This window comes from Mustelus asterias, chromosome 7 (genome assembly GCF_964213995.1).
Source record: "Mustelus asterias chromosome 7, sMusAst1.hap1.1, whole genome shotgun sequence".
Taxonomy (NCBI): domain Eukaryota; kingdom Metazoa; phylum Chordata; class Chondrichthyes; order Carcharhiniformes; family Triakidae; genus Mustelus; species Mustelus asterias.
This window is the reverse complement of record NC_135807.1, coordinates 69,389,426-69,404,235: the sequence shown is the minus strand read 5'-3', so window position 1 is coordinate 69,404,235 and position 14,810 is coordinate 69,389,426. Positions and strand designations below refer to the sequence as shown.

Below are 14,810 nucleotides of genomic sequence, written 5' to 3'. Positions count from 1 at the left end.
TGTCAGTTTGTTCCAGACACTCACCGCCCTCTGTGTGAAAAAATTGCCCCTCTGCACCCTTTTGTATCGCTCCCCTCTCATCTTAAACCTATGCCCTCTAGTTTTAGACTCCCTTACCTTTGGGAAAAGATATTGACTTTTTAGCTGATCTGTGCCCCTCATTATTTTATAGACCTCCATAAGATCACCCCTGAGCCTTCTACGCTCCAGAGAAAAAAGTCCCAGTCTGTCAAGCCTCTCCTTATAACTCAAACCATCAAGTCCCGGTAGCTTCCTAGTAAATCTCTTCCGCACTCTTTCTAGTTTAATATCTTATCTGTGATAGGGTGACCAGACTGTACACAGTATTCCAAGTGTGGCCTCACCAATGTCTTGTACAACTTCAACAAGACGTCCCAACTCCTGTATTCAATGTTCTGACCAATGAAACCAAGCATGCCGAATGCCTTTTTCACCACTCTCTCCACCTGTGACTCCACTTTCAAGGAGCTATGAACCTGTACCCCCAGATCTCTTTGTTCTGTAACTCTCCCAGCGTCCTACCATTAACTGAGTAAGTCCTGCCCTGGTTCAATCTACCAAAATGCATCACCTCGCATTTATCTAAATTAAACTCCATCTGCCATTCGTCAGCCCACTGGCCCAATTGATCAAGATCTCATTGCAATTGGAGATAACCTTCTTCACTGTCCACTATGCCACCAATCTTGGTGTCATCTGCAAACTTACTAACCTTGCCTCCTAAATTCTCATCCAAATCATTAATATAAATGACAATTAATATAAATATTATGAAATAATATTATAGATAATAGTGAAGAAATAAAGGTTGGGACATGCCATTAAAAGCTAAAATATCATATTTTAAATATGCATAAAAAACCTATGGAATTCCTATATTAATAGAAACAGTTTATATTAAACAGATTTAAAATTGTTTCCAGGGCCATAGAGGTGGGTTAATTTTGCTTAGTATGCCATTTAAAATCCAGTTACGCATTGTTAATAAGGTGCAATTATTTCAGGAGTTTTAACAGCTATACTGCAGCATAAAAATCCTAGTTCACTGACTTCTAAAGCTTCCTTTCTGTGGGGACTTCATTTGTGTAACCTGTGGACAAGCAGGGAATGACTGACAGCAGCTTCAGGATTTCCATGTTTTACTGCACAGGTGGGAATGCTCGAAGTTGCTGGCAGTTTCACAGTTGTAATGATGGCAGGTGCTGATACTTCTACTGTCGTTACAACTGCAAAATCTGATCCTATATATTATTTAACATAAAGAGACCAGACCTGTGCACAGTGCTCCAAGTGTGTTCTAACCAGTTTTTTATGCATATTTAACACACATTCTTTTCAATTTATTCCTTTAGAAATGCTTGTTTTTTTAAAAATGATTTTATTAATCTCTATAAACCACCACCTCTGAATGAAACCTATCACTGACAATCATCTAAGTCATTGGACCAGATCGTATAACTGCCTAGGTGGTCACACTTTTTTGCCCTGCATGTTGTCTTCTCCAGGCATTGCAATGTCTCATGTTAAAATGTTGATTTTTTTTTTGTTGGAGTAACTGTTGTGTGAAATAGCAGTTTCTGGTTTTAAAGCTGAAAGGAGCTGCTTTGTGGAATTGTGTCTTGGTTGTTTTGCAATGAGAGCACAGTACTATATAAGGCAAATTATGTCTGTTACCATTCTGCTCTTCTGCAGACTGTTCATTAATTACAATATATTGCACTTAGAAAAAGTTGTGGGGAGAAAAGAGGTCTGCAGCATAAATTTTGGGCTGTTCATTAAAAAGCTGATACAAATAATTGAATTGTCTCCTTCTGTATTTGAAGCTTATTAGCTATGAGGAGAGATTGAATAAACTGGGATTGTTCTCCCTGGAAAGACAGAGGCTGAGGGGGGACCTGATAGAACTTTATAAAATTATGAGAGGTATAGATAGGGTGAACAGTTGGAAGCTTTTTCCACCAGGGCAGAAATGACAACTACAAGTTGTCATTTCTGGCAAGTTCAAGATAAGGGGGGAAAGGTTCAGTGGAGATGTGTGGGGGAAGTTTTTTAGACAGAGGGTGGTGGGTCCTGGAATGTATTGCCAAGTGAGGTAGTTGAGGCAGTCACATTAGTCACATTTAAGACTTATCTTGATAGGCATATGAACAAACGGGGAATAGAGGGGTATAAGCAGTTGGTCTAGATAGGACAACGTGATCAGCGCACGCTTGGAGGGCCGAAGGGCCTGTTCCTGTGCTGTATTGTTCTTTGTTCTTTTGTTCTTGTACAGCAATGCAGGTTATTTCATTATGTCATGGAAAACTATAACTCTGAAAATGGCTGTACCTTTTTGGTACTTCTATTTATTAAATTAATACAGATTTCAAGTAGTATCATGACATAAACTCATTTCAACTAGGAATGTGATTCTTAAAGTTGGAAAGAGTGATAGAGAGTACAAATGCATTTCATCAAAGAGCGTTTAGAAATGGATAACCTCCTTTATAATGGGTTTGGATTTTAGGTACTGCTCGATCCTCTTATCAAGTTAATTTTTATTTTTAAATCAAATTAAATTATGTTTAAGTATTGAAATAAAACAGTATACCACTTTCTTGTTTGATGCTGGAGCTTCCTGTACTACAGTATTTTCTGTATTGCAGTTTCTTCTTGTGAAGATTCCTCATTTGAAGATTTGACCGAAGAAAGCATAAAATTAGCATGGAGCAATATCAACAAACTGAGTATGGTTTACCAGCAAAAGATTCACAAGGAGTAAGTTGTGTGTGTTTACTCTGTGCAACTGAGTGACTAACAGGATAGCAAAGATAAGCTTATTAATTTATGTGCCGATATAAATATAGTTGGATTCTAGCTCTGTACTGATATTTATGTATCCAGGAAGAGAAAAAAAATAAATATTTTCTCCGAACTGATGTCATCCATACGTTCCACATTCACACCCTTCCCATTTCCTGGGAAAGGCAAAAGAAAGAGAACTAGTCAATTCAGAAGTTTAAAAAAATCCTTTCCAGCTCCCCGCAAGTGATTACTTTAACTCCTAAATGCCCCAAGTCCACAAATTATTTTTCAGAATAATTAACTCTTGCCTTCCATATGCCTTGATCATCTCATTTTCCAGAACTCGGTAATATTAATATGGTGCATTTCACGTGATTAAAATATGCCAAAGTGCTTAATAGTGTTAAAGGCAAAATTTGACACATAACCATATAAGGAGATATTAGAGCAGATGGCCAAGGAGGTACATTTTAGGGAACATCTTAAAGTTGGAAAGAGAGATAGAGAGACAGACAGCTTTAGGCAGAGTACTTCAGAGTTCAATGCCTTGGCAGTTGAAGGCATGACCACCGTTGGTGAAGCAGTTAAAATCAGAGATACTCAAGAAGCAAGGAATAGAAGAGTGTGGATTGGAAGGTTGTGAAGCTGGAGGGCATTAGAGAAATGAGATCAAGTATGTAGTTAATAAACGTATGGATGAGGACTTCAGCTGAAGATAAGCTAAGGCAGCCAAGTCAGGTAATGGTAATGGAGGTGGAAATGTGCAGTCTTAGTAATGACTTGACTACGTAGCAGTTCTCATCTCGGGTCAAATATCGCACCATTGTAATGAACCGTTGCTTTAGCCTCATTTGCCAAGGAGAGGGATGATGTTGATGGCTAAGGAATCAATTTTGTCATGGGGATCAAAGATGTTTCACCTTCTCAATGTGTCATTGGAGGAAACTTCTGCTTATCCAATGCTGGATGTCATTCAGGCAGTCTGACAGTTTACATACAATAGAGAGGTCAGAAGAGGTGGTAGTGAAGAAGAGTTGGGTGTCTTCAGCATACATGTGGAAATTGATGCTGTATTTTTAGAAGATGTTACTGGGGGCAGCACATAGATGAAAAATAGGAGCCACGGATAGATTCTTGGAGGACATCAGGGAAGAACGGGGGAAAAAAACCACTGCAGTTGATTCTCTGATTGTGATTAGATCGATAAGAATGTAATGGCGTGCAGCTGCACACAGCTAGATGACACCCTTTGGAGAAGGATGGTGTGCTTAACCACGTCAAAGACTATGGACAGTCAAGAAAGATGTGGAGAGATAGTTTGCCTTTGTCACACTCGTATAGGGCAGAATTTTTCAGATGGCAGGTTTTGCCCCTAGAATGCACCCCACACCTTATGGCTGACCTGCACTATTTAACACCCATTACTTGGCTGGAGATAGTTCCTCTGCCCATAACTCCTACCTCTGCCAGCTACCAGCCACCTGATTGGTCAGTGCTGTGGCCACTGTTGGGACTACATTTTGTACCACAGAAAAAAGTGCTGGGGCACAAGATGCAATTAAGTCCAGGGTACTCTTGTTGGGCAGAGTAGAATCCCAGTGGCAGGGAGGGGAGGTTGTGTGGATTGGGGAGAGAGGAGGTGCAGCAAGATGGGGAGGTTTTTGGGTTGAAAAGACAGATGGGGGTGGTGAAGACCTGAGGGGGGAAGGGGGGTCTGGTCAGGAAAGGGCCTATGAGGGAGTCTCTCCCTACTTGAGGCCCATGCAGGCTAACCTGCTGGGCTTCCCTGCCATTATCCCTGACCACCTCCTGCTGGCCTAAAAATTGCAGTTTGGCAAGAAGCATCCTTTAAAATGTCCTCCTTTGCGGCGAGGGCTGGCAGGCCACCCCAAGCCTCGCCTGCATTCCCAACTATGTAAAATTGCTGCCAGGTTGAGAATGGGCGAGTTGTGACAGGAAGGATGCCAGCAGAATTTTACAGGCCCCTCCATCTGTAAATCAGCCAATTGAGGACCATATAATTCTGCACACATCCGCACTGTTGTTTATTTGACTTTGATAAGAACTGTTTGGGTACTATGGTAGTGGCAAAAATTTGATTCAAGGGATCCAAATGTGGAATTCCTGGAAAGATGGGCATGGATTTCAAAGGCAGGAACAAGTTTGAGGACTTCAACACCCTTTCCCCTCTGAAGTGAGACAGTTTGTAAGGATGGAAGAACCAAGGATTGATTTTTTTTTAAGAGAACAGTGATGACAACAGATCTGAAAGAGAGGCAGACACTATTGAAGAGAGGGAACCATTTAAGATATTAACTAACATGGGGGCCAGGAAAGGAGGCTGGGTGGTTATCTAACAGGGATAGGGTTGAAGAAGTTCTTTGTCTTATGGACAAGATGAGATCAGAGAGGGCATGAAGGGAGATAGCAGAGAAACTAAAGAACAATGTGGGTTCAGGGGTTGACTGTGGGGGAACCTGAGAGAAGGTTTGGTCCAGTGGGTGAGGAGAAGAAAGGCAGCTGGCAACAATAGCTGATCAGATTGTTTCAATCTTAGTATCAAAGAATTCCATGAGCTCCTCAAACTTGTTGGAGGTGAAGCTGGAGGAGACAATGGTTTGAGAAAATCTTTTGCAGTAAAGAAACAAAACTTATCTTTGCATTCCAGGATGATCCTGAAATGATGAATAGGTTTGGCAGATGAGAGAGCACAGGATCCACTAGTGCTTTCTGTGGTCTAGCCAAATTTGGCATAGAATAATTAAATCAGTTGTTCTCCATCTCTGTTCAGGTTTTGTTTGCCTTGAACTTAATGGAGTGGAATTGAAGGCTGTCCCACAAGAACGGCTAGGGTGAGAGAGAACAATGTTTTTTTAAAAATGGGGATTAGGGTATTAAAGGTGGATATGAGATTGTGGTTCAACAGATTGATAACTACAGATCTACTGTGGGGATCGGAGGGCCAAAGTATAGACAACAGAATTTTGAAAGTAAACTCCATCTTAAAAGATCATAAAGAATCAATGTGGATAATTTTAACATTTCTTTAACAGAATAAAACACGGATGAGAACATTATTATTGTGGTCTTACTTTATTTTCCATAATCAATTCATTCAATGCCATTGCCACTAATTTTTGCTATGAAATAGAAAAGCTCGGCATTATATAAAATGGGCTGTCAATCCACTAATGATGTAGAGGTGCCGGCGTTGGACTGGGGTAAACACAATAAGAAGTCTGACAACAGCCGGCATCTCCACTAATGCCCATTCCTTTGCTTAGCAGTGAAAGATAAAATGATGTTGCCAGTCTTCACTGTCTCCTCGGAAAGTTTAACTGTGATTGTTGTGGCTTCTGATTGTCTTTGGATTTTATCTTGGCTCCTTTTTTTTTACAATTAGGGCAGTGACTGGCATCGCTGTAGCAAGTAATGGAACTTCAGTCTTTACAACTTCTCAAGGTAATTTACTAAACCTCTTAATTTATAATCACCTGTTTCTAGGAAAACGTTTTCTCTGTTCAGTTTACAAATTTAGATTTGTGTAAAAGCCAATTTTTACAAACCTTTGTTTTATTTATTAGTGACACAATTGTATGGCAGTGACCCTACAGTCTCTCAATTTCTGTATCTGCAATGGTTTGATTTACACAGCCTCTCCATTAAGTTACGAATAATATTCCTGATTTAAACTGTAAGATGACTTTTTAAACATTTTTCAACAGTTTGTGTTGCTGACTAGTATAATATTCCATTTTTAGTACATTTCTCTGTTTTTGTTTGCATTCTGTAATGTCTGTATATCTTTAATTCCATACCCATTAATTTATGTTATACTTTCTTTTAATTCAAAACACAGATTCAACACTAAAAATGTTTTCCAAGGAAAAAAAAATGTTACAACGGAGCATGTCCTTTTCAAATATGGTGAGATCTGGTGCTATAGAAAAAGAATAATAGCCAAACAAAAGTATCCCCAATTGGAGTTCATTGCTCCTAAGGGTAAAGTAACAGATAATTTTAAACCAAACAGAGTATATGTTTTTGTCACGGTCTATTCCAGAGGCTCAGTGGGATACTGTGCTGAGACATAACCTGGAGTTTGCCAAATCTGATGCATTTGTGGTGTGCTGAGTTAGGTGGTCTCGGAGCTGAGAGTTCTGCACTATATGTGTTCCTGGATACGGGCAGGCACAAAGCAGTGAGGGTTTTCCTATTAGTACCTTTTTGGTAAGCTGCACATGTGACCATTGGGTGACAGTAGGATTGAGCTTGGCAGTAATGGTCCTACAAGAGGGAATAGCTTTTGATCATTACGTAGCTTCCAACTGAAGAATGGATTCTGTGATAAAGTAATAGAGGACAATTAGTTTAGTCTTTCATGCAAGGTACCAAATCCGTATACCAACTGGAGGATATTAAATATATTTTTGTCCATAATTGTGTCCCTGTTTTCACTGTTTTAGGTCATATGGATCTCCATCAATTTCAAATCTGGTCATTCTGTGTGCATTCCTAGCGAAACCTCACTGTTGGATTCTCATTAGTATTTCACGATGTAAAATAAGTAATTACTTGTTTCTGTGTTTTTGAGGGCTGAAAACTCTTTACTAACATTTTTGTCTTGTGCTAAGTTAGGGAGGAAATGTCAATATGAGAGCCTATATTAAAATGGTTACAAAATTTAAAATCATTAAATAAATAAACAACATTTTCAGTAATTTCTGCAGGGCTTTCTTGATCTATCTGTAACTTTGGCAGGAGATTAGAGGGAACCCGAGAGAAATGGCCATAAGCCTTGCTTTCAGGTTTTACTTCAGGTTTTCCACCAAGTGTCTGCCATAGTTACATCATGAGATTGCTGTGTTATATTTACCCTCCTATATTTAATTAATTGGTCTGCGAATAGTCTGCCAAACTAATCCCTCAATCTTTTATTAGGCCCTGTCATCTTGTTTGCTACTGGAGGATACGACTGTCCTGTGTTCATCGTGGGACAACAATGTGTATGTATCAAATTGTCTGCTTAACATGTTGTTTGTGCAATATTTTTTGAGCAAAATTTCCATAATGTATCCAGGTGGAATAGGGAATATGGTAGTTGCGATCAAGGGTAATATTGCAGTTCCACAGAGACAATATGCTAGAGGCTTCAAAGACTATTTGGCTAGTGCTAAGGAGCAGAAAAGATGTTGATATATTGCTAGGTGTAGTTCCACAAATATTTCGAAGGAGATGGACAGAAAATGTGTAGGCAAATTTCAGAAAAATGTGAAAATATTAGACAGTGATGCTGGGTAAGATAGACTGGGGAAGAAAGTGTGTTAAGGTGGTGAAGAATTATCAAGTGTGTACAAGAGAACTTAATCGTTATGTTTCTAACCCAATGAAGGAGGCAATACTGGACCAATTCTGAGGAATGTGGTTCTAATGGAGTCCATTTCAGTTGGAGAGCACCTGCATAATAGTGATCATTATATATTAGAGTTAAAGTAGTTAGTCATTGAGTCATTATGGGATAGAATGCCAGCTCTATCCAGAGCAATCTAATCCATCCCACACCTCCACTCTATCCATTAGCCCTGCAAGTCTATTCCCTTAAAGTGCTTATCCAAATTCCTTATGAAATTATTGGTCCTCTCCGATTCTGCCATCCTCATTGGTACTTAGTTCCAGGTCATTACTCACTGTGTAAATACATCATTGCTCACATCTCTCTTGCAAACCTTGCCCAAAACCTCAAGTCAGTGTTCCTTTGTCCTTGTATAATCAGCTAATAGGAACAGCTTTTCTTTGTCTATCTTATCTGAACCTGTCATAATCTAGTGCACCTCTATAAAATCTCCCCTCAAACACTTTTGCTGTAAGGAGAACAATCCCAGTTTCTCCACCCTAACCATCTAAAGTCCCTAACAGTAGAGTCAGAGAGGTTCAAAGCATGGAAACAGGTCCTTCGGCCCAACTTGTCCATGCCGCCCTTTTTTTAAAACCCCTAAGCTAGCCCCAATTGCCCGCATTTGGCCCATATCCCTCTATACCCATCTTACCCATGTAACTGTCTAAATGCTTTTTAAAAGACAAAGTTGTACCCACCTCTACTACTACCTCTGGCACCCTCACCACCCTCTGTGTGAAAAAATTACCCCTCTGGACACTTTTGTATCTCTCCCCTCTCACCTTATGCCCTCTAAGTTTAGACTCCCCTACCTTTGGGAAAAGATATTGACTATATAGCTGATCTATGCCCCTCATTATTTTATAGACCTCTATAAGATCACCCCTCAGCCTTCTATGCTCCAGAGAAAAAAGTCCCAGTCTATCCAGCCTCTCCTTATAACTCAAACCATCAAGTAGCATCCTCGTAAATCTTTTCTACACACTTTCTAGTTTAATATCCTTTCTATGATAGGGTGACCAGAACTGTACACAGTATTCCAAGTGTGGCCTTTTTGGTGGGGGGAGCGGGGGATGGTTGAATTAGACTTTGTGTCCGTGTCAGCTCTTGCAAGAGCTGCTCAGCAACTCAACTGTCTCACTCCCTGCTTTCCCTATAGTCCTGTAATCTTTTCTCTTCTGATAATTATCCAGTTCCCTTTAAATCTGTATCTGCCTCCATCCATACACAGGAAACACATTCCAGATCCTAACCACTCGCTTGATAAAATATATTTGACTCTCCTCACTCCTGGTTCTTTTTGCATTTGCTCTAAATTGGTGTGATCTCTGCTTCTCAACCCTTCCACTAATGGAAAGTTTCTCCCTATTTGCTGTGTCAAACCCCTTTGAACAGCTCCATTAAATCTCTTCTCAACTTTGTCAAAGGAGAGCAACCCCACTTTCTCTACTCGATCTTCATGAGTGAAGTCCCTCATTCCTGGAAGCATCCTTGTAAGGTTTTTCTGCATTTTTACAAAGGCTTTCGCATGTTTTTTAAAGTGTTGTGCCTAGAATTGAACATGATACTCCAGTTGAGGCTGAACCTATGTTTTAAGATGGCTCACCATAACTTCCTTGCTTTTGTATTCTGTTGATTTACAAAGCTCAGGATGTTTTTTGACTGGAGAGAAGTTTACACTATGTTCAACAGGAGTTGTATTCGAGCCATTGTTTATCTTATTATGTATAAATGAAATAAACTAGATAGACCATTGAAATTTGCAGGTAGAGACATCCAAAATTTTCAAGGGTTTTGCCAGAACAAGTAGGCAAAGACTTCAGCTGGCAAGTGATTAGTAATAAGAGGTCATAGATTTAAAATAATTGGCAAAATAACTAGAGGGGTGTGGAACTATACCTCTTTTAAAAGGTACAACAGGTCAAGTGGCTTCATTCTGTGCTCTAAGATTCTATGATTCAAGTAAATATGTTAAGTTGGCACTGTCATTAGGCAGCCTATGATATTTTTCTGGATTCCTTGTTATAGATATTTTTACTCAGTAGCTTATGGACGAAGACAAGATACACTCATGGGTCATGATGATGCTGTTAGCAAGATCTGCTGGTACAATGACCACTTATATACCTCTTCTTGGGATTCTACAGTCAAGGTTAGTGCTGCTGTTTGAGTGATACTTGATATTTTGTGACTGCGGATGTGAAGTCCAGCCCAAGTGCCGTCTTCAGGTGCCGGCTGATTAGAGGAAAGGGAATGATTGGACCAGAGTATGTAATTATAATGCAGATCTAGTGATTACATTTTTAGCACCCAGCTGTGACTCAATGGTGGCACACTTGCCCATGTAATCAGAAGGCTGTGGCTTCATGCCATATTCGAGGGTGATTTGAGTTCATAATCTGGCCTGACACTTCAGTGTATTACTGGGCGATGCTGCACAATCTGAGATGCAGTTTTCAGATGAGACATAAACTGAGAAAATGGATGTAAAAGATTCATGGCATTGTTCAAAGAGCATGATACTTCTGGTGCCCAGCCATATATTTATTCCTCATTGAGGATTGTTGCAATCTCAGTAGTAACCAATAATGTTTCTGGTTTCTTTTCAGAATCCAATTTTATTTTTAAAGTTATTCACTAAAAGATTGAAGTCACAAGGTTAATGGTTTAAATTTACGACACAAAAATCAAGGAACATGAACTATAATAACGACACAATTTTAAATGGTCAGTTAATTCAAAGATAGAAATACAATGAACACAATTACTCGCATACCAAATCAAAGGGCCCACTTTTACCATTTTGATTCTAAGTGCTGAATCTGGGTATAATTCCGATCCAACTTGTAAAACTGTTCCCAGGCACCCCATACGCACTTGGGCTGAAAAACAAATCGTGGGTCTGAATCGCACTGTGAGCGAAGCTTATCGCGCCCGAAACGCTGCAGCTCCGATCGGAGCTCTGAACTGCGCATGCACAGTGAGGAAAAAAAAGTTGAAAAAATGCGGCCCTGTCACATTGCTGTCGGGCCGCAAAAAGCAGATAAAGCCCCCACAGACATCGTCCCATCCCCACAACATAACCCCCCCCCCCCGCTCTGAACTTACCTCTTCAGAAGCTGGAGCGCCCGAAACAGACCTTTGCCAAGCATGTCTGTTTCGTGTCGAATCTGGACAAAGAACAATACAGCACAGGAACAGGCTCTTCGGCCCTCCAAGCCCGCGCCGCTCCCTGGTCCAAACTAGACCATTCTTTTGTCTCCCTCCATTCCCACTCCGTTCATGTGGCTGTCTAGATAAGTCTTAAACGTTCCCAGTGTGTCCGCCTCCACCACCTTGCCCGGCAGCGCATTCCAGGCCCCCACCACCCTCTGTGTAAAATATGTCCTTCTGATATCTGTGTCAAACCTCCCTCCGCCCCCCCCCCCCCCCCCCTTCACCTTGAACCTATGACCCCTCGTGAATGTCACCACCGACCTGGGGAAAAGCTTCCCACCGTTCACCCTATCTATGCCTTTCATAATTTTATACACCTCTATTAAGTCTCCCCTCATCCTCCGTCTTTCCAGGGAGAACAACTCCAGTTTACCCAATCTCTCCTCATAACTAAGCCCCTCCATACCAGGCAACATCCTGGTAAACCTCCTCTGTACTCTCTCCAAAGCCTCCACGTCCTTCTGGACGGGCGAACGCGATGGTAAAGTAGGCAGTGCAGATAAAGTTGGGCAGGCAGCCCATTAATTCAATTCAAATTAATGCAAATGCATTTAAATCGCTGTTGTGCCCATTTCGGGCGTGGTTCGGATCGCGGCCATTTTCGGGCCTTGGTAAAGAGGGCATCTGCGTGGGCGTGGATCGCACTAATCGCCTCCCGCCCGACTTTTCAGGCGCAACGCAATGGTAAAATCAGGCCCAAAGATTTTAACTCCACTTTCTTTCTACAATGCTTAGATTCGCACCTCAAAACCCTCAAGTCAGATACTTATTAAAACTCAGAAGAATAACTGCTTGTTCTGGGTATTGTCTTAACAGTTCAAATGTAGGCTGAGTTTCCTTAGGTGCTGCATTTACATCTGGCAAGGTTGCTGATTAAAATCTCCTCCAATCTCCTCCTAAGATTGTAAACTCCTCGTTCAACATAGGTGTTTCTGATATAATCATCTCAAGTCAGAACTTCTAGTTTTAATGCACTCCACTCCCCCCCACCTCCTCCTCCTCCTCTTCACCCCCCTCCAGCTCTCTTCGCCCCCCTCCAGCTCTCTTCGCCCCCCTCCAGCTCTCTTCGCCCCCCTCGAGCTCTCTTCGCCCCCCTCGAGCTCTCTTCGCCCCCCTCGAGCTCTCTTCGCCCCCCTCGAGCTCTCTTCGCCCCCCTCGAGCTCTCTTCGCCCCCCTCGAGCTCTCTTCGCCCCCCTCGAGCTCTCTTCGCCCCCCTCGAGCTCTCTTCGCCCCCCTCGAGCTCTCTTCGCCCCCCTCGAGCTCTCTTCGCCCCCCTCGAGCTCTCTTCGCCCCCCTCGAGCTCTCTTCGCCCCCCTCGAGCTCTCTTCGCCCCCCTCGAGCTCTCTTCGCCCCCCTCGAGCTCTCTTCGCCCCCCTCGAGCTCTCTTCGCCCCCCTCGAGCTCTCTTCGCCCCCCTCGAGCTCTCTTCGCCCCCCTCGAGCTCTCTTCGCCCCCCTCGAGCTCTCTTCGCCCCCCTCGAGCTCTCTTCGCCCCCCTCGAGCTCTCTTCGCCCCCCTCGAGCTCTCTTCGCCCCCCTCGAGCTCTCTTCGCCCCCCTCGAGCTCTCTTCGCCCCCCTCGAGCTCTCTTCGCCCCCCTCGAGCTCTCTTCGCCCCCCTCGAGCTCTCTTCGCCCCCCTCGAGCTCTCTTCGCCCCCCTCGAGCTCTCTTCGCCCCCCTCGAGCTCTCTTCGCCCCCCTCGAGCTCTCTTCGCCCCCCTCGAGCTCTCTTCGCCCCCCTCGAGCTCTCTTCGCCCCCCTCGAGCTCTCTTCGCCCCCCTCGAGCTCTCTTCGCCCCCCTCGAGCTCTCTTCGCCCCCCTCGAGCTCTCTTCGCCCCCCTCGAGCTCTCTTCGCCCCCCTCGAGCTCTCTTCGCCCCCCTCGAGCTCTCTTCGCCCCCCTCGAGCTCTCTTCGCCCCCCTCGAGCTCTCTTCGCCCCCCTCGAGCTCTCTTCGCCCCCCTCGAGCTCTCTTCGCCCCCCTCGAGCTCTCTTCGCCCCCCTCGAGCTCTCTTCGCCCCCCTCGAGCTCTCTTCGCCCCCCTCGAGCTCTCTTCGCCCCCCTCGAGCTCTCTTCGCCCCCCTCGAGCTCTCTTCGCCCCCCTCGAGCTCTCTTCGCCCCCCTCGAGCTCTCTTCGCCCCCCTCGAGCTCTCTTCGCCCCCCTCGAGCTCTCTTCGCCCCCCTCGAGCTCTCTTCGCCCCCCTCGAGCTCTCTTCGCCCCCCTCGAGCTCTCTTCGCCCCCCTCGAGCTCTCTTCGCCCCCCTCGAGCTCTCTTCGCCCCCCTCGAGCTCTCTTCGCCCCCCTCGAGCTCTCTTCGCCCCCCTCGAGCTCTCTTCGCCCCCCTCGAGCTCTCTTCGCCCCCCTCGAGCTCTCTTCGCCCCCCTCGAGCTCTCTTCGCCCCCCTCGAGCTCTCTTCGCCCCCCTCGAGCTCTCTTCGCCCCCCTCGAGCTCTCTTCGCCCCCCTCGAGCTCTCTTCGCCCCCCTCGAGCTCTCTTCGCCCCCCTCGAGCTCTCTTCGCCCCCCTCGAGCTCTCTTCGCCCCCCTCGAGCTCTCTTCGCCCCCCTCGAGCTCTCTTCGCCCCCCTCGAGCTCTCTTCGCCCCCCTCGAGCTCTCTTCGCCCCCCTCGAGCTCTCTTCGCCCCCCTCGAGCTCTCTTCGCCCCCCTCGAGCTCTCTTCGCCCCCCTCGAGCTCTCTTCGCCCCCCTCGAGCTCTCTTCGCCCCCCTCGAGCTCTCTTCGCCCCCCTCGAGCTCTCTTCGCCCCCTCGAGCTCTCTTCGCCCCCCTCGAGCTCTCTTCGCCCCCCTCGAGCTCTCTTCGCCCCCCTCGAGCTCTCTTCGCCCCCCTCGAGCTCTCTTCGCCCCCCTCGAGCTCTCTTCGCCCCCCTCGAGCTCTCTTCGCCCCCCTCGAGCTCTCTTCGCCCCCTCGAGCTCTCTTCGCCCCCCTCGAGCTCTCTTCGCCCCCCTCGAGCTCTCTTCGCCCCCCTCGAGCTCTCTTCGCCCCCCTCGAGCTCTCTTCGCCCCCCTCGAGCTCTCTTCGCCCCCCTCGAGCTCTCTTCGCCCCCCTCGAGCTCTCTTCGCCCCCCTCGAGCTCTCTTCGCCCCCCTCGAGCTCTCTTCGCCCCCCTCGAGCTCTCTTCGCCCCCCTCGAGCTCTCTTCGCCCCCCTCGAGCTCTCTTCGCCCCCCTCGAGCTCTCTTCGCCCCCCTCGAGCTCTCTTCGCCCCCCTCGAGCTCTCTTCGCCCCCCTCGAGCTCTCTTCGCCCCCCTCGAGCTCTCTTCGCCCCCCTCGAGCTCTCTTCGCCCCCCTCGAGCTCTCTTCGCCCCCCTCGAGCTCTCTTCGCCCCCCTCGAGCTCTCTTCGCCCCCCTCGAGCTCTCTTCGCCCCCCTCGAGCTCTCTTCGCCCCCCT

At 45.5% G+C, this 14,810-nt stretch overlaps 1 protein-coding gene across 3 annotated transcripts in view; it reads left to right on the top strand.

Moving 5' to 3' along the window:
* nsmaf (neutral sphingomyelinase (N-SMase) activation associated factor) overlaps positions 1-14,810 on the top strand; it is an 84,544-nt gene that overhangs the window by 51,101 nt on the left and 18,633 nt on the right. For all 3 annotated transcript variants that reach the window (XM_078216210.1, XM_078216209.1, XM_078216211.1), the window contains exons 22-26: positions 2,667-2,778; positions 6,209-6,267; positions 6,665-6,732; positions 7,747-7,811; positions 10,229-10,352. In XM_078216210.1, the coding sequence (XP_078072336.1) occupies positions 2,667-2,778; positions 6,209-6,267; positions 6,665-6,732; positions 7,747-7,811; positions 10,229-10,352 (428 nt within the window). The remainder of the gene's footprint in view (positions 1-2,666; positions 2,779-6,208; positions 6,268-6,664; positions 6,733-7,746; positions 7,812-10,228; positions 10,353-14,810) is intronic.